This window comes from Perna viridis, chromosome 8 (assembly GCF_037379345.1).
Source record: "Perna viridis isolate PV_CMFRI_1.1 ecotype Kerala chromosome 8, ASM3737934v1, whole genome shotgun sequence".
Classification (NCBI taxonomy): Eukaryota; Metazoa; Mollusca; class Bivalvia; order Mytilida; family Mytilidae; genus Perna; species Perna viridis.
In genome coordinates this window covers 7,947,666-7,973,194 of record NC_142452.1, presented here as the reverse complement: position 1 = coordinate 7,973,194, position 25,529 = coordinate 7,947,666, and the positions used below count along the sequence as shown (strand labels likewise).

General features: G+C 37.0%; 2 protein-coding genes across 2 annotated transcripts in view; one reads left to right on the top strand and one right to left on the bottom strand.

Annotated features, from left to right (window-relative positions):
• LOC148609162 (uncharacterized) overlaps positions 1–25,529 on the bottom strand; it is a 461,126-nt gene that overhangs the window by 257,676 nt on the left and 177,921 nt on the right. The gene's annotated exons all lie outside the window — the stretch shown is intronic.
• The window catches only part of LOC148609164 (uncharacterized), a 38,629-nt gene that overhangs the window by 8,446 nt on the left and 4,654 nt on the right, over positions 1–25,529 (top strand). The window contains exons 2-11 of the mRNA XM_088540779.1: positions 14,282–14,524; positions 16,506–16,628; positions 17,992–18,111; positions 18,942–18,989; positions 19,345–19,404; positions 20,286–20,501; positions 20,987–21,037; positions 21,738–21,977; positions 23,309–23,338; positions 23,603–24,088. Coding sequence (XP_088396905.1) covers positions 14,282–14,524; positions 16,506–16,628; positions 17,992–18,111; positions 18,942–18,989; positions 19,345–19,404; positions 20,286–20,501; positions 20,987–21,037; positions 21,738–21,977; positions 23,309–23,338; positions 23,603–24,088 — 1,617 coding nt within the window. The remainder of the gene's footprint in view (positions 1–14,281; positions 14,525–16,505; positions 16,629–17,991; positions 18,112–18,941; positions 18,990–19,344; positions 19,405–20,285; positions 20,502–20,986; positions 21,038–21,737; positions 21,978–23,308; positions 23,339–23,602; positions 24,089–25,529) is intronic.

Below are 25,529 nucleotides of genomic sequence, written 5' to 3'. Positions count from 1 at the left end.
TCAGACTACTAATAGATATGGAAGGTAGTACTGAAATTATATACCATACACCTATAATACTGGTCTATGTTAATGCTTTGACAACAACTAAACTAAATAAGTTTTTTCTTGTGTTAGTACAAACTCGCTTTCATTCAGTATCATTTTTGCTAACATTTTTGTTTTCAAAATTTTATTTTATTATTATAAATTATCATTTTACGTATTGAACCGGTATATTATAACGTGTTATGTTTACATCTGTATATACTACGTTGCCACTTCATCTAGATCTGCAATTATCTGCCATTTTAAGCAAGAGAATTTATCAGGGGAAGAAAACATTAAAATATATAAATTGACGGCTAAAATGAAAGAAATACATTATAATACATACATTCAATAATGGCCGATTTGTTTAATGTTGGGGTTGTCAGGTTATAATACGGAAAACCTGACATCAAACCATAGTGGTGCACCGTGTTGGGAAAGATGCCACCTTCCTCGCACGTTGAAGAACCCTACTGTGGTATTCTCCCGGAGAAGGAACCATAGGGCTCCGCCACAGGAGGCTAAATTGCCCGACCCTATCCACCTCTCCCTATTTCCAGTGGCAATCAAAATTTCTCGACCCCATTGTCCTTGTGTCCCATCCCTTTTTCATTTCATCATCATTTCATGTTCATTTTATCATCCACTTCATGTTCATCGCCTGAATATAGCTGAAATATTGCTGTTCGGGCGTTAAACCCCAACAAACAAAATCATTTTACTTATAGTTTCTACATTTCATTCAGGAAATAACACAGCACACAATTTCAATTTTTGATGGTTTTTTCGAACGCCACTAATTTATCAGTAACAATTGCGGTCAGGTGACTTTCGTTTCAATGGAAGAGCGTCTTTAGGGTCAAAGGGTAAAAAGCGAAACTTCCGACTGCGTCGAATAAGACAATAGTTAAAATTGGGAGTTAAAAAAAACTAATTAGAGGTGTGCATAGGTATTTAGCTACCATATATCAACATGCTATTTATTGATAGGTGGTATGATACACACACACTGTTAATGTAACATAATTAAAAAAGTACATTTATGACTATATCTATGAATCCCATGAGTTATTCAACGCGAGCCTACACAAAATATCCACTTATCTCTCTTTTCTGTGGAACATTATCCTTCCTCCTGGGTTTCCGTGTTAGTGTTGTAAATTTATTTACTTGCCAGTATTTCATATGAATGTTTTTATTGTACCACATAACTGATCTCGGGACGGCTAACAATAAAAATGATTTCACTGTATATTGATGACAGTATCGACTTCATCCAGTGAGTTATTATACTTATTTATTTATAATATCACAGGACTGGATACTAATACCGGCTGAATCTAAATGTAATAGTTCGATTAAACAGATAATGAGTATACTAACATTTTCCCAAATGATTGCTATTAGTAAGCATCTTTCGTTTATACGCACATTCTTGTTATTAGTCCAATTAATAGGGTTTCGTCTATCAGTCCCATGGGTGCAAGGAAGTCGAGTTTGAAAAACACAGTTACCTTTAGTGAATGTTTGGAAGATGGTGATCACATAACGATGTGATTTTACCTATAATAAATTTAGTTAAACTATATTTAGTTATTTTTAATAGATAACAATGTGTCCAGTTAATAATCGGTTGTCGGGTTCTGATAAGTTCTAATTTAGGACTTTCCCTACATGGGAAAGACCTTATCGTTTTTCAAATGTTTTTTTTTCTTTCGTTATTTGCAAAATTTCTTTGACATGGCCTCCCCTTTTCATCTTTCAAGATATCATTACCAAATTTGGACCATCGATTGTTTGTTTGTTTGTTGGGGTTTAACGTCCGAGCAGCAATATTTCAGCTATATTCAGACAATGAACATGAAATGGATGATAAAATGAACATGAAATAAAAAAAAAGGATGGGTCACAAGGATAATAGGGTCGACAAATTTTGATTGCCACTGGAAAAAGGGGGATGGGTAAGGTCGGGCAATTTAGCCTCCTGTGGCGGAGCGCAAAGGTTCCTACTCCTATCGAATACCACAGCAGGGTTCTTTAACGTGCGAGGAACGTGGCATCTTTCCCAACATGGTGCACCACTATGGTTTGCGGTCAGGTTTTCCGTATTATAGCCTGACAACCAGCATGTATCACGCCAGGGGTACCCCATTCCACCACCTGGGGCACACATCCCAGTTGCTCTGTGGGCAGAGCGCCTAGCCCCCGGCTAGGTTTCTGAGCACTATTTAGTCGCCTTTTACGACAAGCTTAGCGCTGCTGCAGGCCTATTCTTTTAACACCCGGACCTGCACGGGGCTGGACCATCGATGGAGCGCATGAAGGATTTTTACGAGATGATGACCCGGTGAAAAATTCCATTACCCATTGTATAAGTTATCTCCCTTTTATTGCCGTTTTTTACAATATGGTCCCCCGAACTCATTTTCCAGACGCCCCGGGCAGGTCCGGGGGATAAAAGAATAGGCCTGCAGCAGCGCTAAGCTTGTCGTAAAAGGCGACTAATTAGTGCTCAGAACCCTAGCTGGGGGCTAGGGCGCTCTGCCCACAGAGCAACTGGGATGTGTGCCCCAGGTGGTGGAATGCGGTACCCCTGGCGTGTTACATGCTGGGATTGTCAGGCTATAATACGGAAAACCTGACTGCAAACCATAGTGGTGCACCGTGTTGGGAAAGATGCCACCTTACTCGCACGTTAAAGAACCGTACTGTGGTATTCTCCCGGAGTAGGAACCATAGGGCTCCGCCACAGGAGGCAAAATTGCCCGACCCTATCCACCTCTCCCTTTTTCCAGTGGCAATCAAAATTTGTCGACCCCATTGTCCTTGTGTCCCATCCCTTTTTCATTTCATCATCATTTCATGTTCATTTTATCATCAATTTCATGTTCATCGTTTGAATATAGCTGAAATATTGCTGCTCGGACGTTAAACCCCAACAAACAAACAAACATCGACCCTATTATCCTTGTGCCCCATCCTTTTTTTTCATGTTTATTTTGTCGTCCATTTCATGTTCGTCGTCTGAATATAGCTGAAATATTGCTGCTCGGACGTTAAACCCTAACAATCAATCAATCGATGAATAAATGTGAATATGCTGGGGTAGCGAAAGGTCAAAGGCAGGAATACCACGGACAATAATACGTTCAAGAATACATAAACTGGTAAGGGAATACAATCACACAGACAAAAAATCAAAATACTAAGAGAACCCACACAAACCTCATTAAAAACTTGCATGAATTTAGATAATCTGGAAGGTTGGACAGTTCTTTATTCTTTTAAGATACCCATCGTGCTACCCAAATGAAGGTCATGACCGGTAAAAAGGAATATTGATCGAAAAGTCATGACGACGACCATATAACATTCGAAGCGATTCCTTCAATCATTAGACAACATCATTGTCTACAGCCTTAGCCTTAAATCGACATATGAACAATGTATGATGTGTGAAATGAAAACTCCTTACGTAAGGTTCTGCTGTCTGTTTGTAGCTAAATGAATGCCAAGATACTAGACAAGCTTAGCTTTATGTAGTTTTTATTAAGTTCTCTGCGATATATGAGATTTAATAAATCGGTGATCGTTTTGTAAAAATGTAGTGATTTCATCGGTAATAAAAATGTCGAATGGGCAACTGTTAAAAAGATTTAATATGGTTAAGCATTTGTAAATTATTTTTCACAGCGAAATATTTTAGATGAATGCTATTGTGCACTTAATATTCATTTATGTTGTCAAATCGAATTCGTTATGGATAAAAAACAAAACCTGACGGGTTGGACTATAAAGTGATATACATGTCGCCCCGTGCAGGTCCGGGTGTTAAAAGAATAGGCCTGTAGCAGCGCTAAGCTTGTCGTATAAGGCGACTAAATAGTGCTCAGAAACCTAGCCGGGGGCTAGGTGCTCTGCCCACAGAGCGGCTGGGATGTGTGCCCCGGGTGGTGGAATGGGGTACCCCTGGCGTGTTGCATGCTGGGGTTGTCAGGCTATAATACGGAAAACCTGACCGCAAACCATAGTGGTGCACCGTGTTGGGAAAGATGTCATGTTCCTCGCACGTTAAAGAACCCTGCTGTGGTATTCGATAGGAGTAGGAACCTTTGCGCTCCGCCACAGGAGGCTAAATTGCCCGACGTTACCCATCCCCCCTTTTTCTAGTGGCAATCAAAATTTGTCGATCCTATTGTCCTTGTGACCCATCCTTTTTTTATCATTTCATGTTCATTTTATCATCCATTTCATGTTCATTGTCTGAATATAGCTGAAATATTGCTGCTCGGACGTTAAACCCCAACAAACAAACGATATACATGTCCATATGTCAGTGTATGCACATTGACGATTTAAAGCAATTACCCTTTGTCTACTTACTAATTAATGCAAGGATATTAGATCATTTGATTTACTTTTCCGGCCCCGTGCAGGTCCGGGTGTCAAAAGAATAGGCCTGCAGCAGCGCTAAGCTTGTCGTAAAAGGCGACTAAATAGTGCACTGAAACCTAGCCGGGGGCTAGTCGCTCTGCCCACAGAGCAACTGAGATGTGTGCCCCAGGTGGTGGAATGGGGTACCCCTGGCGTGTTGCATGCTGGGGTTGTCAGGCTATAACACGGAAAACCTGACCGCAAACCATAGTGGTGCACCGTGTAAGGTAATATGTCACGTTCCTCGCGCGTTAAAGAACCCTGCTGTGGTATTCGATAGGAGTAGGAACCTTTGCGCTCCGCCACATGAGGCTAAATTGCCAGATCCTACCCATCTCTCCCCTTTTTATAGTGGCAATCAAAATTTGTTGGCCCTATTATCCTTGTGTCCCATCCCTTTTTTCATTTTATCATCCATTTCATGTTTATCGTCTGAATAAAGCTGAAATATTGCTGCTCGGACGTTAAACCCCAACAATCAATCCATCAACCAGGCTTTTTGTGGGGCCTTAATGGTTGTATTATCAATTGGGGCAACTTTGGCTGACTTCTGGTGTAAACTGAAGTTTAAAATCAACTTGTAATAGAGCATGCGCAAACTACTTTAGCAGACGAGCACAAATTTAGTTTCCCGCCAAAGCCATTGTCTCGGACTTGAGGTTGATCACATACTTAAGGCAAGAAAAACCATCTTAATAATTGCATCACGATAGCACCATTTTCAGATAATTTGTAAATGAAGTTCAGACCCACCCCATTCTCGAAACATTCTTGCTTCAGTGATTCAATATAAATCGAATCGTAGCCTTTTGCAAGATAGGGATGGTCAAAACATGGCGTCCGAATGTGTACGAAAATGACGTAATTAGCCTATTTGAAGCATGACAACCCACAATTCCTTACGAATGCAGGTCATTTCGGAGAATGTATTTGGATAATAAAAACCGTATATCGAGACATTTTATTCCATATCGAGATGTAATAGTATAATATATCTTGGCGGCGACTAAATAGTGCTCAGAAACCTAGCCGGGGGCTAGGCGCTCTGCCCACAGAGCAACTGGGATGTGTGCCCCAGGTGGTGGAATGGGGTACCCCTGGCGTGTTACATGCTGGGGTTATCAGGCTATAATACGGAAAACCTGACCGCAAACCATAATGGTGCACCGTGTTTGGAATGATGCTACGTTCCTCGCACGTTAAAGAACCCTGCTGTGGTATTCGATAGGAGTAGGAACCTTTGCGCTCCGCCACAGGAGGCTAAATTGCCCGACCTTACCCATCCTCCCTTTTTCCAGTGGCAATCAAAATTTGTCGACCCTATTATCCTTGTGACCCATCCTTTTTTTCATTTCATGTTCATTTTATCATCCATTTCATGTTCATTGTCTGAATATAGCTGAAATATTGCTGCTCGGACGTTAAACCCCAACAAACAAACATAATATATCTTGGCTGACAAAAAATATGATTGGGGTTGAACGTCCGAGAAGCAATATTTGAATATGAAAAAAAGGTGTTTTGTATGTATTTTCCTTCCGAATCATTTCAGGTTTCACCTACCTCATATTAAAGTTGATATGGCACGACCACTTCGGCATAGTTAAAGAGAACAGGTTAATTACCTGTCCCGTGCTCCTTTATAGATTATGTTGCATTCTAGTGTCTGTATAACGTTTGTCTCAAGTTATTTATCTCAACTCAGTCCTTGTTCTGGAATTTTGCTTGCTTTTTAAAACTCTATCATATCTATACATATGCATCTATGTAGGCTTTGTGGAACGTATAGACTTTATTGGAAGCACCCATGATTCGATCATACGAAACAACTTTTGATCATCAATTATAACTGCATCTTTATTATAAACGATAAGGTCGGGTGAATAACATATGATGCGTTATTACTAATATGGTTGTAAATGTCACAACTCCTAACCTTATTGATAATTTTACCGATTAATAGAAATAAATAAAATGTTGTCTAGACTGAATTTGTTTTTGAAGGTTTCATTTTACAGAATATTAGATTTTTAAATGAATCAGGAAACCGAACAAAAACTATGGCACCAAAAGTGAATGAAGGGATTATACTAGTCTCAGTAGTCACGATACCCGTCTAAAACTAGTAAAAAGTATTATGCTAATCTGTAACCTTGGTAAGTATATATCATTAACAATGTGCCTTGTAGCAGCAGAATCATCATTTGACTAATTGACAAGGTACAGTATCATCAATGATTACTGACTGTTCTGATTAAATCGTCCCCTGTAAACGGTCTGATACTATCGTTAATACTACAATGCCATTTTGAGGGTAATTACTGAAAAATCAATGTTGATTGAGTACTTACAAACTTATATACGTCCAACTAATTAGATTTAGGAGCCAGTCTCACTTAATGATGTTGTTCTAAAAAGGAAATGGGAGTATTAATTTTTCAGATAATCTGAAACGGTTCTTTCAAATGAAGTATTTCTGTGATGTCAAGTTTTTTTTAGTAGTCAATGTCAGTTTTAAGCATTGTGTCTGTTTGATTATTTTTACAAATTAAGTTCATTAGATACTAGAGTTGAACAAATTTTCCACAACAGTTTTCTTCATTTAATTTCAACAGATACGTAGCTGACAATCAAATATAACCCCTTTTTCTGATAAACTTTTTGGCAATATTTTTACTCTAAAGAATTCAGAGAATCAATGAAAAAATGTGGAGCATACATTTCTAGAAATGACCTTTTTAATATATCAGTAAGTGCAATATGCTTTAAAATAATCTTCTTTAGGCTAACTCGACATCTTATTGACAAACGTTTAGATACTGAAATACTCTTAGGAATATTTATTGAATTTCTTGTCTAGACATTCTAGATTCTTCGATTGTACACAGTAAAGCATTGCATACAATGATGGGGTCCTGGAAACACCAAGAATTAAAGCAAAATCACACAGGGTCATGATAAAAACCTAATCATAATTAAACTTAAATTGAAAATTAAGTATTTCCTGCATAGGTGATTAACCAATTTCTGTCTAATTTCCAGAAGGAAATATGTGTATTACTTTATTTAACAATAATTTACTACAAAATTTGATTTGAACTCTTGATTAGCTAGATTATAGATTTTCTTTCCTCTTACCTCTACCCCTTGTACATTTTATGAGCAACCGAGTAATTAATGTGAATTTCTTACGAATTTACCACCTTCGATTCTTGTGCGATTAGAAACAAAACCTGATAGAGGTTTTCAAAATGTCTCTATTGTTTTATCTTGAACAGACACCATATCTTGACCTACACTTAGAGATCGATGGCAAAGAAAAGAATCAAGATAGAACTGTTCAGCATACACGATGACTTCACATTTCCGTCCATCTGTGGCAACATTTCTATCACATCTCGCACGTTATGCTAGAGTTTGTCGTAACTACGTGGACTTTGTATTGTGCTCAACAGTTTGCTTTTGTTTCTTTTGTATGTGTTATTGTAATCATTTCATGTTCTTTGTTGTGTGTGTCTATTTTGATTGTCTAGTCTTTGTTCTGGGGTTGAGTTCTTTTGATTACTCTTTCGACCATATATACACTGCATGATTTAGTGCAGCCATCCACTTATTAATGGTACTTATAATAATTGCGTAGAATTCTTGCATAGAATAATTGCAAGTTTTCTGACCCGATCACGACCCGTGCAGGTTCGGGTGTCAAAAGAATAGGCCTGCAGCAGCGGTAAAGGCGACTCAATAGTGCTCAGAACCCTAGCCGGGGGCTAGGGCGCTCTGCCCACAGAGCAACTGGGATGTGTGCCCCAGGTGGTGGAATGGGGTACCCCTGGCGTGTTACATGCTGGGGTTGTCAGGCTATAATACGGAAAACCTGACCGCAAACCATAGTGGTGCACCGTGTTCGGGAAAGATGCCACGTTCCTCGCACGTTAAAGAACCCTGCTGTGGTATTCGACAGGAGTAGGAACCTTTGCGCTCCGCCACAGGGGGCTAAATTGCCCGACCTTACCCATCCCCCCTTTTTCCAGTGGCAATCAAAATTTGTCGACCCTATTATCCTTGTGACCCATCCTTATTTTTCATTTCATGTTCATTTTATCATCCATTTCATATTCATCGTCTGAATATAGCTTAAATATTGCTGCTCGGACGTCAAACCCCAACAAACTGACCCGATCACGAATATCTATGAATAAATATATACACATTGATATGAGGTTTTGCTTGGTGCAGTTTGTTGGTCGGTTTTCATGTTTCTAAAACTAAGATAAAGCCGTCGAATTGGAGAAACCATATTTCAAACCAGTCAAGTAACTATAATTGCTTTATCATTGAGTTCCAATATAGGGAATAATATTGAAATGCGTCGATCGACTTGATCTTTTGCACCATGATTGATGCATCAGACAAACAAATAGCTTCTTCAGATTCGATTTTCTATCATGGATGTTGAAATATGATTAGAATATTCTGTAAAGTTCTTCTTTCTAACATGGAGAACTGTTTGAATTTTAGCTTGATCTAACAAAAACATTTTTCTCAGTTAAATGCCGTTAATGAATGGTATGCGTTTTTTGGTTAACACAATTCACATAATATTCAGGTTTTCTGTACATTATTGTTGTAAATAAAGACAATAAACTTACTACTTTGATAATTGTATTTTCCCATAGATATGCTGAAATATTGCTGCATGGGCGTTAAACCCCAACAATCAACCCATAGATACGTTTGACACCATGAACTGATTGACCGATGTAGTGTCTGTTTCCTGAATGACCAACGACCATCAATAGTCATACATATTCCTTCTCATTCACTAAACCCTATATTCAACGAGAATGACATCATCAGAATATAGCTGAAATATTGCTGCTCAGACGTAAAACCCCAACAAACATAGTTTCAGTTTTGTTAGATATTGTTATTTAGGTTTTAAACGCTTATAAAATTAATATGAAATTATATATTACATAACTCCACAGTAAATTATTGTACACGTCTTTACCTATGATCAAACCAGGCAAAGTATATTCTTCATTCCAGACTTTATCTCTAAGAGAATTAGTTTGATTCTAGCATACTGGGCCCGTGCAGGTCCGGGTGTTAAAAGAATAGGCCTGCAGCAACGCTAAGCTTGTCGTAAAATGCGACTAAATAGTGCTCAGAACCCTAGTCGGGGTTTAGGGCGCTCTGCCCACAGAGCAACTGGTATGTGTGCCCCAGGTGGTGGAATGGGGTACCCCTGGCGTGTTACATGCTGGGGTTGTCAGGCTATAATACGGAAAACCTGACCGCAAACTATAGTGGTGCATCGTGTTGGGAAAGATGCCACGTTCCTCGCACGTTAAAGAACCCTACTATGGTATTCTCCCGGAGTAGGAACCATAAGGCTCCGCCACATGAGGCTAAATTGCCTGACCCTACCCACCTCTCCCTATTTCCAGTGGCAATCAATATTTGTCGACCCCATTGTCCTTGTGTCCCATCCCCTTTTCATTTCATCACCATTGCATGTTCATTTTATCATCAATTTCATGTTCATCGTCTGAATATAGCTGAAATATTGCTGCTCGGACGTTAAACCCCAACAAACAAACAAACCTGGCGTGTTACATGCTGGGGTTGTCAGGCTATAATACGGAAAACCTGACCGCAAACCATAGTGGTGCACCGTGTTGGGAAAGATGTCACGTTCCTCGCACGTTAAAGAACCCTACTGTGGTATTCTCCCGGCCCCGGCGAGATTATTATCACGTAGGATTAATCTAGGGCTGTAACTCAGTACGGGACAGTACTAAGTTACAGCCCTAGATTAATCCTACGAGGAGGAATGACCCGGCGAGCGAAAGCTATATTTTTATATAGCATAGCTGGCCGAGTGGTCTAGGGCGCTGGACTTTGTGCAGGCGGTGTTGCCCTAGATGCCACAGCGGAGTTCGAGTCCCGCGGAGGGAACGACAAAAAATTTGCGTCGCAAATAAAGGTCTGAAAGATTCCCAACGATGTTAGAACTGTCAATTTGCAATGCAAATTTTTGATATATATATATATATATGTCAATAAAAATCCAAAACGATCAGATTTTCACGTGAAAATCTGATCGTGTTGGATTTTTATTGACAGATATATAGATATATACCTCTGTATACAAATTATCATTTTGTCACACGCACACACACACACATGTATTGTGTAGAATTTATCATGAATACATATAGGAGGGTATCTTTTTTATAATTTGTTGTTTCTTTTTATAATAAAAAAAAAAGCCTCAAATTTTTTCAAGCTGATCGATTCCTTTTTCGTCTCGTTTATATCGAGCTTTCTCGTGTTTGTTCGATTGTTTTTGTTTGTTTGTTTTTTTTTTTTTTTCGCTAGTTTGTTTTTGTTGTTTCCTTTATTACTGCAAAATCACTGGTTTGTAAATTGACTTTCGCATTATATATGATTTTTACTATCGATTGCTTTAGTTTTTTAACTTTTTGTCGAATAAATAGGTTCAAGACATATAAACGATGTAAAATCGAGTGATGGATAGCGATGTTGGCCCTTGGTACTTATTGGATTCATTCTATGAACATTACTGGATTATATCCTTTTTAGAATGTCATTTACTGACTCATAGTTTAATGTTGCCCTTTCGATATATTTTTGTTGTCAATTGTAATGCATGACAAAGAATAATTCCGCATAAAACATTTTTCATACACTGAATCTATTATAAAATGACAAGGCTTTTCAGAACTGGTACTGATTATGTTCCACAGCACATCTTTTTGATAAACTAGCTGTCAAAAGCACATTTTAATAACGGTTGTTTTTTTAAATTACAGGCCTTGGTTCGTTAAACATATCTGCGTTGATGGTGAGAAAACATAACAAGTCGTGTTGCTTTAATTGGAGTATGTTTACTTACTTTTCACAGTGATTTACTGATCTGCATAGAACTTTTATTAAAGTTTGTTTGTTGGGGTTTAACGTCCGAGCAGCAATATTTCAGCTATATTCAGACGATGAACATGAAATGAAAAAGAAATGGGATACAAGGACAATGGGGTCGACAAATTTTGATTGCCACTGGAAATAGGAAGAGGTGAGTAGGGTCGGGCAATTTAGCCTCCTAGTGGCGGAGCCCTATGGTTCCTACTCCGGGAAAATACCACAGTAGGGTTCTTTAACGTGCGAGGAACGTGGCATCTTTCCCAACACGGTGCACCACTATGGTTTGCGGTCAGGTTTTCCGTATTATAGCCTGACAACCCCAGCATGTAACACGCCAGGGGTACCCCATTCCACCACCTGGGGCACACATCCCAGTAGCTCTGTGGGCAGAGCGCCCTAGCCCTCGACTAGGGTTCTGAGCACTTTTTAGTCGCCTTTTACGACAAGCTTAGCGCTGCTGCAGGCCTATTCTTTTAACCATAGGGCTCCGCCACAGGATGCTTGATCGACCCCATTCCTTGTGTCCCATCCCATTTTTCATTTCATGTTCATTTTATCATCCACTTCAGTTTCAGCTCCGTGCAGGTCCGGGTGTTAAAAGAATAGGACTACAGCAGCGCTAAGCTTGTCGTATAAGGCGACTAAATAGTGCTAAGAACCCTAGCCGGGGGCTAGGGCGCTCTGCCCACAGAGCAACTGGGAAAGATGCCAAGTTCCTCGCACGTTAAAGAACCCTACTGTGGTATTCTCCCGGAGTAGGAACCATAAGGCTCCGCCACAGGAGGCTAAATTGCCCGACCCTACCCACCTCTCCCTATTTCCAGTGGCAATAAAAATTTGTCTACCCATTTTTCTTGTGTCCCATCCCATTTTTCATTTCATCATCATTTCATATTTATTTTATCATCCACTTCATGTTCATCGCCTGAATATAGCTGAAATATTGCTGCTCGGGAATTAAACCCCAACAATCAATCAATCAATCTTAGATTTTGTTCTTTCTTTGAATTTGGTTCTAATGCAGCCGGTGAAGATTACTCAATGAAACACATTTAAAGCATACCAAAATTAGCAATATTTGTACGATTGGAAGTTTTGTACTTCTATACATTTCCAATAAACGTATACACACAGACAAAGATTATTTATAGTATTTTGATGAAATATTCTTTAAAAATTACCAAAAACTTCAGGGTATATTAGCTAAAACTTGAAAGCTGATTAGGAAGGGTAATAAAAGAATAGGCCTGCAGCAGCGCTCAGCTTGTCGTAAAATGCGACTAAATAGTGCTCAGAACCCTAGTCGGGGTTTAGGGCGCTCTGCCCACAGAGCAACTGGTATGTGTGCCCCAGGTGGTGGAATGGGGTACCCCTGGCGTGTCAGGCTATAATACGGAAAACCTGACCGCAAACTATAGTGGTGCATCGTGTTGGGAAAGATGCCACGTTCCTCGCACGTTAAAGAACCCTACTATGGTATTCTCCCGGAGTAGGAACCATAAGGCTCCGCCACATGAGGCTATATTGCCCGACCCTACCCACCTCTCCCTATTTCCAGTGGCAATCAATATTTGTCGACCCCATTGTCCTTGTGTCCCATCCCCTTTTCATTTCATCACCATTGCATGTTCATTTTATCATCAATTTCATGTTCATCGTCTGAATATAGCTGAAATATTGCTGCTCGGACGTTAAACCCCAAAAAGCAAACAAACAAACAAGCAAACAAGCTAATTAAGGTTATATCATGTTTCCACTGTATCTTTGATACACAGAGTATTATCATCATTTCAGTTCTACTCTTATAAATATAATATCTTCAAATTCTGCCTATGCAATGTAATAAAATCTAGAATATATAGGAAAATTGACACTAATATCGCGAGTCCATTAAATGTAATATTGCGAAATGAAGCATTATTATCCCAATAACTCTCTTTAATAGTTATAAAGCTTTCAGTTGTATTCGTTTAATATAATTAATGCTTGTTTTAGCTTTTCGACGGATTTCTTTGGTGACAAAGTATCATAAAATTTCTAATTCCGTTAATGAAACCAGACAGTCAAGTGCATTTGACGACTTGTACTGTTTCGAATATTTATTCAAGACGCATATTGCTAACATGCTGCTATTGGAATATACTACCATATATCCTATAACAGAATGTACAAGAGAAGTACAGAAATACATACACGCATTTAATAAACATACAAAGTTCAAATAGAGAATGTCTAGAGAAATACGAATCAATGTCTACTATCAATCAGAAGCTGTGATAATGTAGGCTCTTACACTTCCGACAGGGTTTGACAAGCCAATAGAAAGTTTCGGAGAAATACCTGTATTTAACAATAAGAGATACTAGTTAACTTCACATTTTGATCCTTTCAGTGGCCTGCACATAATACATAGTCAGTTCTATTTTCTTCCCCATGAATTTAGCTGGAAAAATTCTCGACAAGTTTCCTACCAATATTTCGCACAACTCAGAAATACGCCCATAAATCATGGTCAACCTTTTCCGATTGTATGTGACATTTCCATAGTGTCCAAGTCCATGATGACTGATAGATAGTTTCCTGCTCGCTTGTAATTCAATATCATACCGTAAATATTGGCTTTATCCGCTATTAAGCTGACATTGTCAGATGGAAGGCTATACATCAAGTCAGAAATACTTTTGAATACCATATATCATCCAAATAATATAACAAACGAATGAAGCGGTCTGTACATGTCGGCGGTTTTCTAATGGTGAAAATGTTGACCCCAGGTTAGCTAAGATAAGAGTTATATTGTCTTCCGAATTGATTTTGATTTTTTTTTTTGCATGCGTACAACTAAAATCATACTTGAATTCCTTTTCAGAGGTTGGAGGTTACAAATTTGGCAGTACGAATGGTGACGACATAACCATTGATGATAACTGGCTGAATACTGTATTAAAACCTAATATTAATGAGACCAACAAGCAGTACAATCAGATAATAATTGACCAGGAACCAAAACACGTTCAGTTACCTCCACTTATAACAGATGATGAAGATCACATCGAAGGCTCGGGTTCAGGGGATGAAAAAGAAGACCATAAGACATTTAAAATTTCTGGAGGTAATTATCACTGGAAAGTAGAAAATTAACACTGGGTGGAATTAAATATCAGTCAAAACAACTTCTTACTAAGCAGACACGTTCATAGATGGTCATTCGAAATGTTTCGCAAATTGTCTAGTGGAAACGCATTCCTTGAAGGTTAGGAAGATCAAGAGCCATGAGCCTGGATCATACATTTGTCGCCGATCAAGAGTATTAGCTCTAACAAGGAGTCGTCCTACAAGTTTGACCGAATTTAAACTTTTGTGGGTCTTATAATGACCATTTTATCTAATGAAGCTTTTTAATATAATATAGTTATCAAAATTTTTGGCTAAAAATTGGGGATCACCATTTTTCGCCTGTCATCCGACAATTTTGATCCAACGTAGACTTTGGTAGAGCTCTTCAAGCTAAAGAAAGAATATCACATTTATTTTCCAATATCTGCCCCGTGCAGGTCCGGGTGTCAAAAGAATAGGTCCACAGCAGCGTTAAGCTTGTCGTATAAGGCGACTGCATAGTGTTCAGGACATTATGCCCACAGAGCAACTGGGTTGTGTGCCTCAATCGGTTAAATTGGGTAACCCTGGCATGCTACATGCTGGGGTCGGCAGGCCATAATACCGAAAACCTGACCGCAAACCGTAGTGATACAAAGTGTTGGGAAAGATGCCACGTTCCTCGTTAAGGAACCCTGCTGTGGTATTCTATCGAATTAGAAACCTTTGCACTCCGCCTTAGGAGGCTAAATTGCCCGACCCTACCCATTTCTTCCTATTTCTAGTGGCAATCAAAACTTCGCCGACCCTATAATCTTTGTGTCACATCCCATTTTCTTTTCATCATCCATTTCATTTTCCTGGATATACTAGTAGATGAAATATTGCAGCTCGGACGTTAAACATCAGTAATGAATCGATCCAATATCTCTAATAATATTTTAGATAAATGTTGAAATTGGTTACTTGATTCTTATGTTCTAAAAACAACAACGATGACCATCATGAGTTGCGCTTGAGATCTTAACTGATAATAAAGATCATCTTTATTATCAGTTAAGTATATACTCTAAGGATGCTGGTGACCAAGTTCGGTAATAATCCACTGAGTGAGAAGATTTTGTAAAGAAAAGTTAAAGATGAATGCAAAGTGATGACGAAAGGACATCCATGTGTAAAAATTAATTTTGTAAATAAGAAATCGCTATGAACATTTCGATTTAAAGAGAAACATTTTGTATAACTCAAATACAAATTCTACTAACACTGACTCTTAATATTGCGTTCATTATTTAAAACACTTACAATGTGGCCATCCGGCGATAACAATATAAACATTTGTATAGATAATTGGTGTATATTCTTAAATGGCTAACTAGACAAATACATAATACAATACTCTTCAGTTAGATGATTGCACCAAAGCTTAACTTAATATTGCTATTGCGTTGTCTGAGATTTTTCAGTTATCTTATTTCGGTGATAGATTCTGTATCGATATTTCATGTCTGGTTTCAGGTTCCCTCTATTCGCTTATAAAATCTTCAGACAAAAGAATTATGTAACGCAAATCGAAAAGGAAATAGAAAGATTTTAGCAATCACTGGTTTCTGGAGTATATTTTCGTAAGATTTGCATGCAATGGAAATATTATATATCACTCGCTTGTTTTAATTAACTTAGGAAATGGAAGTTTGATGATGGAGCACAATGTTCACATGAAGAAATAACTAGAAATGTGATAGAATGTAGTAAGGAAATCAATGTTGTTCTTGTCTTGATATAATTGCCTGACATGCAAGCTATATGGTTGAACAACATCCTAGTTTGGAAATCGATATAGATCGAAGTCCTCTGTAAATTGAAACAAATCACTGGATCTATTAATCGATTTTCTTGTGATATGTTTGATAAACATTGGATTACGAACCATTTAGCAATCTGATATAAACTGAAATGTATCATAATATCCTGATTCGATCTTTATTTTCTTAAAGATTTATCCTCAGGCAGATTATCGACCCCTGAAACAACTAAATTGGAAAAGCAAACGCTAAGCCCAACTCCATCAGATCAACATGAAGAGAAGAAAATCAGTCTTCTTCCTGAGCCGAAATCAGGTAGTCATTTTTTATAATTAAAATGGAATACCCTAGTTAAAATATAATAACCCTTCTTACATTTTAGAGTAAGCACACACTCGGAAAAGAATACATGTTTAATTACTGAGGTTCTTGAATAACATTTTTAAATACAATTACCACGTTTCTTCTTAGTGATTACAAGAGCACACACAAAATAATTGTAGCAGCTGACTAGTTTGTATAATTAAGCGACAATTCATGTGACCATGCTGCGCAATGTAAACATTTTGGATTTGAATTCCCAGTACCAATGCATCAGAGGTGTCACTATTCAAGATATAAGTTGATCGTTGTGGATACAACGATCACAATAAACCCATGATAATATAATAATATCATAATTTACATGAACTATTTCGACCCAAATTATACGTACTTATCAAATGAGAAACGACTATCACTCTTAGTAAAACCCATACCACACTCAAAAGGTTACACCACAAAAAGGTCTACGACTTCGACTTCTGTCGTGAAGCTATTTGTTGGGTCATTGATTCTTGCAGTTAGATTTGTTATGAATTGTTTAAAATCTTTTAGTGCATACTTACCGTATAGTACAGTATGAACTTTTGTGGGGTTTCAAACTTTGATACTCTTAATTCTTCAAATAAAATAGAAAATTCTCCAAAGTTTTACCTCTAATATACAATTATATCACGATGGTCCGTCTAGCAGAATATTTTAAAAGCAGGGGATGCCATTCCAGTTGATTTGAATAAACTATTTCAGTGTTCTAGAAAAAGCATGGTGCGATAGTGTATACAATCCAATACCTTCAATACGGAAATCAACTATATCGTTAACTTTATTTGATTTTGTCAAACGATATTGTTAATGAAGGATTCTCTATGGTATCCGCTGTTGTTTTTGTGTGCAGAATAAATGTACTTGTATCAATAATTCATGAAACCGTGTTTAATTGAAATGTATAATTTCAAGACAGATGAGAAAGATACAGGGCGGAATCAATACTCTGGATAAAGCTTTAATGAGGATAATGATTTGTATTCGAAGACAGCCAGTTTACTAGTTTGATAGCTTCAATTAAGTGCACAGGCAAACCAAAAATTATACATTGATTGTCTCAGACGCATGCTTGCTATAAGTTAAAAAAATCCCTTTTGAACATTGTCACATTTTTTTAATTTTAAAAGGTACACTAAAGCCTGCATTATTAAGGTTTCTATTTCACTTTAAATATATTTTGAACTTTGATAATAATAACTTCTGTCTAGATCGTTAAAAGGTTCGATTTAGGCACTGTATTTTAGAAAAGTTATCATTATAAAGTATGTCTAATATTCGGTTTCAAACCATGAATTTTAATGTTCGTACACAGAGATGAAGTTATTTGAAGTCGAAGAAGCAGCACCACCCGAAGCCGTTCCACCAACAGCCAGTAGCAAAGATAACACGTCACCAGAAACACGTAACGATGACGTTTTTGATGACGGAGATGGTAGAGTAATTTTAAATATAATGAATATTCATAATTTAATTAATAATAACACAACATCATTGTCAACTTACGAGAAAGCTGATCTTAATACGATTAGAAGTTATGTCAATTGGTGGACATTTAGAACATCTTCTGCAATGGCTGTTACCAATTTGAATATGTTAAATTTCGAGACCAAAAACCATTTGTTGCAAATAATGTTAATTGTTTACATTGTCTTAATTTAAACGTAAGGTACTAGCTGCCTTAAATAAAATTAAAGCAATACGATTTTGAAGATTTTTTTCAAGATAATGAATGTAGCATTATTTTATAACATTATATAAAAAGACTGGATATAAAAAAATAGTAAATTGGCGAATTGTGATGGGTTAAAATGGTCAAAGTATAAAACTTAACAAAAAGGAGAAAGTAATAAGCGAATCAATTCTAGTAAGTTTTAAACACGTACTTTTGTTTGGTATTGCAAATAATCAATAATTGCTCACACTGAGTGACTGCTGTTGAACTTTTTCAAACGACAAAAAAAAACATTCATTATCATTAATGTATATACAGAACAAATGAATGTTGATTCAGTTTGCGTTTGATAGGTTATGTATACTGAATATTCACAATCACTTAATCACTTTGACTGATTAACATGACCTTTTTACATACATAAAGAATAAACATTTTGTGATAACTCAAACCTTCAGGAATCTCGAAATACAGAAACATGTTGAAACTACATGCATTGCAAACAGCAATCTTCCTGGTGAAATAAAATACAGTAAACGATGCAACCTACTCTTTAATTGTTTATAATGTTTGTTATGAACTTATTGTAGATCTGATAAAGGCACGATTTGAGTCTGGATCTGGTGAAAGTGATATTGGTAATATGTGTACAGCTAAATAAATCCTCTGAAAAAGGATTATTTCCCATTCTTTTTTCAAACCTCTTTACAATACCACTTAAACATGTCACATTAGTGAAGAAGTGAAATTGACGAAATGTCTAAATAAATAAATTAAAAAAATAAATAAGATTAAAAAAAAACAACAGTTCAATGCTTTGTATCGTAATGCAGTTTTCTTCTTTCACCTTCAAATACTTATATGACTGGAGAATATATTTTTTCGGTCATACTTCCTAGAATTTATAGAGAATTATGATAATATTGTCATTCATCGCGGTTACAAAATATTTTTTTGTATCTTTTGTGTTAGGCATGTTTTGTATTTTATTAGTTTCAGATGATGAAGAGGAAATGCTTAAACCTACAAATACTAAGGAGAAAGATCCTAAAGGTAAAACCGTCTAAATTTAACTAAATGTTTAGATGATGACGTTGTTTAAGAATAATCAAGGAAACCAAGGTTATATCGGTAATCAAAAGATTGTAATCCAGGGACAAAGACCAGACATGGAAAATAGACATACACAACAAAGAACATAAAGTAACTAAAATCATACATAGTAAAAGCATGAATGAGCAACTCGTACTCCACTAAAAACTGGGAGCATGGACTAGGTGCACCGGTAGGGTAAGCGTCCGCTGCTTTTCTAGAAACACCCGCCGAGTTGCTCATAAAAGTCCGGGGTAGACGAAAGAGGAAAGGAAAACTATGACGCGTTGAACAAATCAGTTTTCATGGCGCAGATGGATGTCAGATCATTGACTGATGGAATAAAAAAGGTGAAGTACATACATGTTATGAGAAAGTTAACTGGCATCTTTCCCAACACGATGCACCACTATGGTTTGCGGTCAGGTTTTCCGTATTATAGCCTGACAACCCCAGCATGTAACACGCCAGGGGTACCTCATTCCACCGCCTGGGGCACACATCCCGGTTGCTCTGTGGGCAGAGCGCCATAGCCCCCGGCTAGGTTTCTGAGCACTTATTTAGTCGCCTTTAACGACAAGCTTAGCGCTGCTGCAGGCCTATTCTTTTAACACCCGGACGTGCACGGAGCATATTCGATAGGAGTAGGAACCTTTGCGCTGTGCCACAGGAGGCTAAATTGCCCGACTCTACCCATCCCTCCCTATTTTTTAAGATGTTTTTGCACTTAGAATCGGTGTTCTTTGACATAGTTGCTCGCATTGTAAAAAACTAATTCAGACATATCAATTGTACTTTCTCATTATTTTATTTGAATTATATACCTTCTCCTTCGTTTTAAGGTGATAAAAATTGCGGTGGTATCTCTTGTAACTATGGTGCCACGTGTTTGGTACAAAATGGCGTCAAATCTGGATGTGTATGTGGTATGAAATGTGAAAATTTTAAGGGCAATCCCGTGTGTGGATCTGATGGAATGCTGTATGAAAATATTTGCCATCTTCAACTCGAGTCGTGTAGCCTACAAGTCAACATTACATTAGATGCTAGCAATAAATGTGAGTTAAGCTTAACGTATCGAATGGAAAATCAAAGGCATTACTAGTTAAAACAATCATAACTCAGAAGTTAAAGGAATAATTTAAATGTACAAAGACGAAGACATCAATACACAGATTTTAGAAACAGAAAATTAAATGCAAAAGAGCATTTCATAATTAATATCAGGTTTAGAATTTTACATGAAATAAGAAAACTTTAGGACAAGAGGTGTTCTCTCGGTCAAAATTGTCAAATGATAACCGGTAGCAGTCGTCGAACTAAAAAAGCAAAACATCCTGCTCCTGAATGTTTATAAGTAGCTACATTAATGCATTAAGTGATGTTCTCAACTTTTTGGGGGGAGAGGTCTTTTTCATTTTTTAAAGAAAACGGACATATTGCTTTCATTCATGAGTTTAAATCAATACCTTTCAGTTAAGATAATGAAAAATATTTGAATTTTTAAAAGAAGATTAAATAATAAAAAAATATTACATTTTAGGTCTAGAAGAAGACACTTCTGCTCAACCGTTCCAGCAATGTAAAACATCTTGTAAGTTAAGATTTTCAGTGCATATGATGTCAGATTGTACAATGTAGGATGTATTTTCGAGAAACAACAGTATCTGAAAGTAAAATTACTTTAATTATACTGGTAGGGACTCCGGTCTATTATAACAAGGTTGTTCCCTTTCATTCATAACATCAGCTATTTGATTTTTCACTTAGTGCTTCATTTAGTTTTTGTTCAAGTATTAATTATGTTAAGGTATTACTTAGATTAAAAAAAATCCGTCAGAAGAGCGAAATCAAGAGAAAGTGACCTTTATTATATCCAGGAAGGTCAACCCGGCTTTTAAGTTAGCCACATATTTTGCTGATCACAAAAGCTTCATTAGCCCCGATTCACTGGTGAATGCTAGAATACTCCTAAAACCCAATTGACGCCCCGGAAGTAAGCAGACTTTTCAAACCTAATGATGAAGTGCGAAATATAAATCAAAAATAAAGTTCTATTATTCCTTTTATGTAGAGAGGGAAATATACGCATGAAATGGAAACGTGTTAAAGGAACAACAACGCTCCAAAGTGTAAAAATAAACAGCTGTATTTTATGTTATCAAAAATAATTAAATTACGTTTAAATATTGGTGTAATTGAAATTGAATTTTATTGAAGAAATTGGTATGTAATTGAGATGTAATTAATTGCATTTGCAAATGATATACCCACGCCCTTTGTTGCCTATCTAGATCCTTATTGGACCCCATGGTCACTGTGGATACAGTCGGGAGATAAAGAATTCCGGTTTAGGTACTGCAAAAGGTCAGGACCCCATTCCCTAGCAGGTGATAGCTGCAATGATCCTCAAATACAAGTTCGGGAATGCACAAGGAAGGAAACGAGTACGTGCAAATCTTTGAATGGAAAAACATCTCAGGAATATGAATATACATGTGGTGGAGTCGATCTAGCCGAGATATCCAGTATTGGTTAGTATCCTTCAGGATTCATGAGCTGTACATGTTTCATATTACGTAATTAGTAAAAGGATGCACTTGTCTGGGCTTTTTGTAACACGCATTCTGACAGTATTGCTGATGCAAGTACAGTGTCCCCTTTCGGCCTTTGAACTCATTGTCTTTATTTTTATATATGTGAACTAACAATGGATGGTATTATTTTTTTAACAATCAAGAGAAAATAACTCTTGAACAGCAAAAGCAAATTCCATCGAAATCAAACCTGAGCTTCATTTTACAGTAGATAATAACATTTTTGCATTACAGAAAGCTGCATAATAAAGACATTCTCTTTCTATCACCTGTAAAGTTGAACAAAAAACTTCGTTATTATGAATTAAAGGGCAAATAACTCTAGAATGACAGCAGCAATTTGCATCAAAATGATGAAACATAAAATTTTATGTAATTTTCTATGTCAAAGGGCCATATATTCCATATAAACCATTTTGCCGCAATAATATTTAAATTTAATTTGTAACTTGTCATGATAAGACTATATACCAAATATGAAATCAATTGGATGAGGCATTACAAAGAAAAGTCTGGAAAACATAAAATTTTATGAAATTTTTTATGTCCAAGGGCCATAACTTCTGTAAAAATCGTTCAACTGTAACGTCATTCGAACTTAACTTGTAACTTGTCATGATAAGACTATATACCAAATATGAAATCAATTGGATGAGGCATTACAAAAAAAGTCCGGAAAACCAAGTGTGACTGACGAACTGACAGACTGACGGACAGACAGACGGAGTGAAAACCTAAGTCCCCTTCGGCATTTGCCGAAAGGGGACAAAAATAATATTATTAAAAAGAATAAATCACTTGTTTAACTCATGGGTTGAAACCAACTAAAGTGATTGAAAAGAGAGTCATGAGTAGTAACCATGATTAAACAATTTCAAAACAATATATGAAACAAAAATAGAGAGCGTTTCCGGTACAAAAGTCACACATTTTTTTTTCTACAAGATATTTTTATTTAATTTCCGCAATTCTGAGAAACCTGCATATTTTTATCATAAATCTTCATAAAAAAAGTCAGATTTCTTGCTTTTTTCCTGTCCTTTAATATGGTTTACTCTTCTATTTCAATCAAAAGAATGCAATTGAAATAACAAAAGGCAGCAGAGACAAAATACAGACTTGGATGTTAATACCTTTGCATTTTGGGGTAAGGGGTAGGTCAACCCGACAGACAATCACGGAAAAAATGCATTCGCATTGAATTGGAAAACTAAAAATTAAAACTTATTCTAGTTTCACATCTGTAAATGTATTTCTTTCGGTTTCAGACGAAATATTTCCACATTTGCACGATGAAGGTAAGTTGTTTTTACATTAGTAAATTGTACAGAAGTGATGAAAATTACTTTGTGGTATAATTTGAGTGGAAACATTCAGATGATCACACGAAAATTATATAATGGATATAAAGTATAAATGTTGAATAAATTATGAAAATTCAAATTCTGTTCTGGTCTATAACAGGAATTTTATTATCATTTTCTTTAGAATATAAATAAATCATTAAGTTATTTCAGGGCGATTAAAATGTGAATAGCCGTAGGCACTTCTGTCTATTACAGATGAAAGTTGTGAATTCTCTCTGTATGACATCGGGATAGGTAGATTTGTACACCGGAAATGGACAATGGATGACCTTGAAATAAAAGGAGACAAAGTAATATGGTGTCATAGTCAGGATCGCTTCGTATCATTTTACGACTCCACCAAGAAATGTTCCTATGTATTAGACAGATTCTGTAGACAGAGTGAAAAGTGCTCTCAGAAAAAAAAAGAAAAACTCAAATCAAGAGGCAATTTCAGACATAACTGCTGGAAAAAGTTTCTCCTTGGTAATAAACTACCCAGAGGTTTTCCTGGCATGGAAGACAAATATTTTCTGTGCCAAAGGTTTGCTAGGGATGAAACTGATTCAATAGTAGCCACAAGGAGAGCTTTCTATGGAACTGTTTACGACACAGGAAATCGAACTCCGTTTATGTCCTTTGGAAGATTTAAGAACTTGTCAGATACATCTAAACCAATAATGGATTTCATGATAGAGCGAGGTAGGTACATTAGCTTTATTTAACGTATAGTATTTTAGTTTAACGTAAGAAGTCGTTTACCTTGTTAAGTTCCCTCTAAGTAGTATGCTTGTTTCCCAATACACTTATATCCACACTTAAAGGCCCCGTGCAGGTCCGGATGTCAAAAGAATAGGCCTGCAGCAGCGCTAAGCTTGTCGTAAAAGGCGAGTAAATAGAGCTCAGAAACTTAGCCGGGGGCTAAGCGCTCTGCCTACAGAGCAACTAGGATGTATGCCCCAGGTGGTGGAATGGGGTACCCCTGGAGGTGTTACATGCTCGGGTTGTCAGGCTATTATACGGAAACCTGACCGCAAACCATAGTGGTGCACCGTGTTGGGAAGGAGGCCACGTCCTCGCACGTTAAAGAACCCTGCTGTGGTATTCGATAGGAGTAGGAACCTTTGCGCTCCGACACAGGAGGATAAATTGCCCGACCTTACCCATCCCTCCCCTTTTTCTAGTGGCAATCAAAATTTGCCCAACTTATTATCCTTGTCCCATCCCATTTTTCATTTCATCATCATTTCATGTTCATTTTATCATCCATTTCATGTTCATCGTCTGAATATAGCTGAAATATTGCTGCTCGGACGTTAAACCCCAACAATCAATCAGTCAAAAGAATAGGCCTGCAGCAGCGCTAAGCTTGTCGTAATCAATCAATCAATCACACTTAAAGAGATGTCCCTTGCTAGGTTTGCTGATTTACTAGAACAATCCTCATTGTAAAGTAAAATAAGTTTCCCTTGCTAATTTACTAGAACCATCCTCTTTGTAAAGTAAAATAAGTTTCCCTTGCTAATTTACTAGAATCATCCTCATTTCTTAGTATTCGAGTATTTTTTTTACCACTGATTTCCAACTTTGGTAATGAATATCGACAGAGTATTGTTTTATAATCATTTCGTGAAAGAAACTGCACAATAGTTCGTACAGCACCTAAGCTTCTTTTAATCTCAGATCAGCGCTTTCATTGCAATGCACTTTAATCAAAAAGCTTCTTAAAGTATCGCTGTATCAGATGTGTTTTACGATTTTATCTCACAAAACAATTTTATTACATGTCAGTTATTGTACATCCCATCAGTGATCAACTTTCCATGCACTTTTCAAAATCAATCCGAAATCATTCCTTATGATGTATGAACTAACTTGTCTCATCACACGTAGTACCAATTAACCATAGCTTAGATTGTAGGTGGGCATCCGAATGTCAAATGTAGTCGATTTAGGGATCATATAAAAAATCGATATGTTCGGTACAAAAATCACGAGGATCAAGAAAGGAAACATAATACTCTCTTTACTAATTATCAGTTCCGTTTTATAACCTTTTTACATATAAGGTGATGGGAGCAGATATCTTATGCGCTGCATATAAAAACAATACTAAAATTTTAATTGTATTACCTGAAGGACA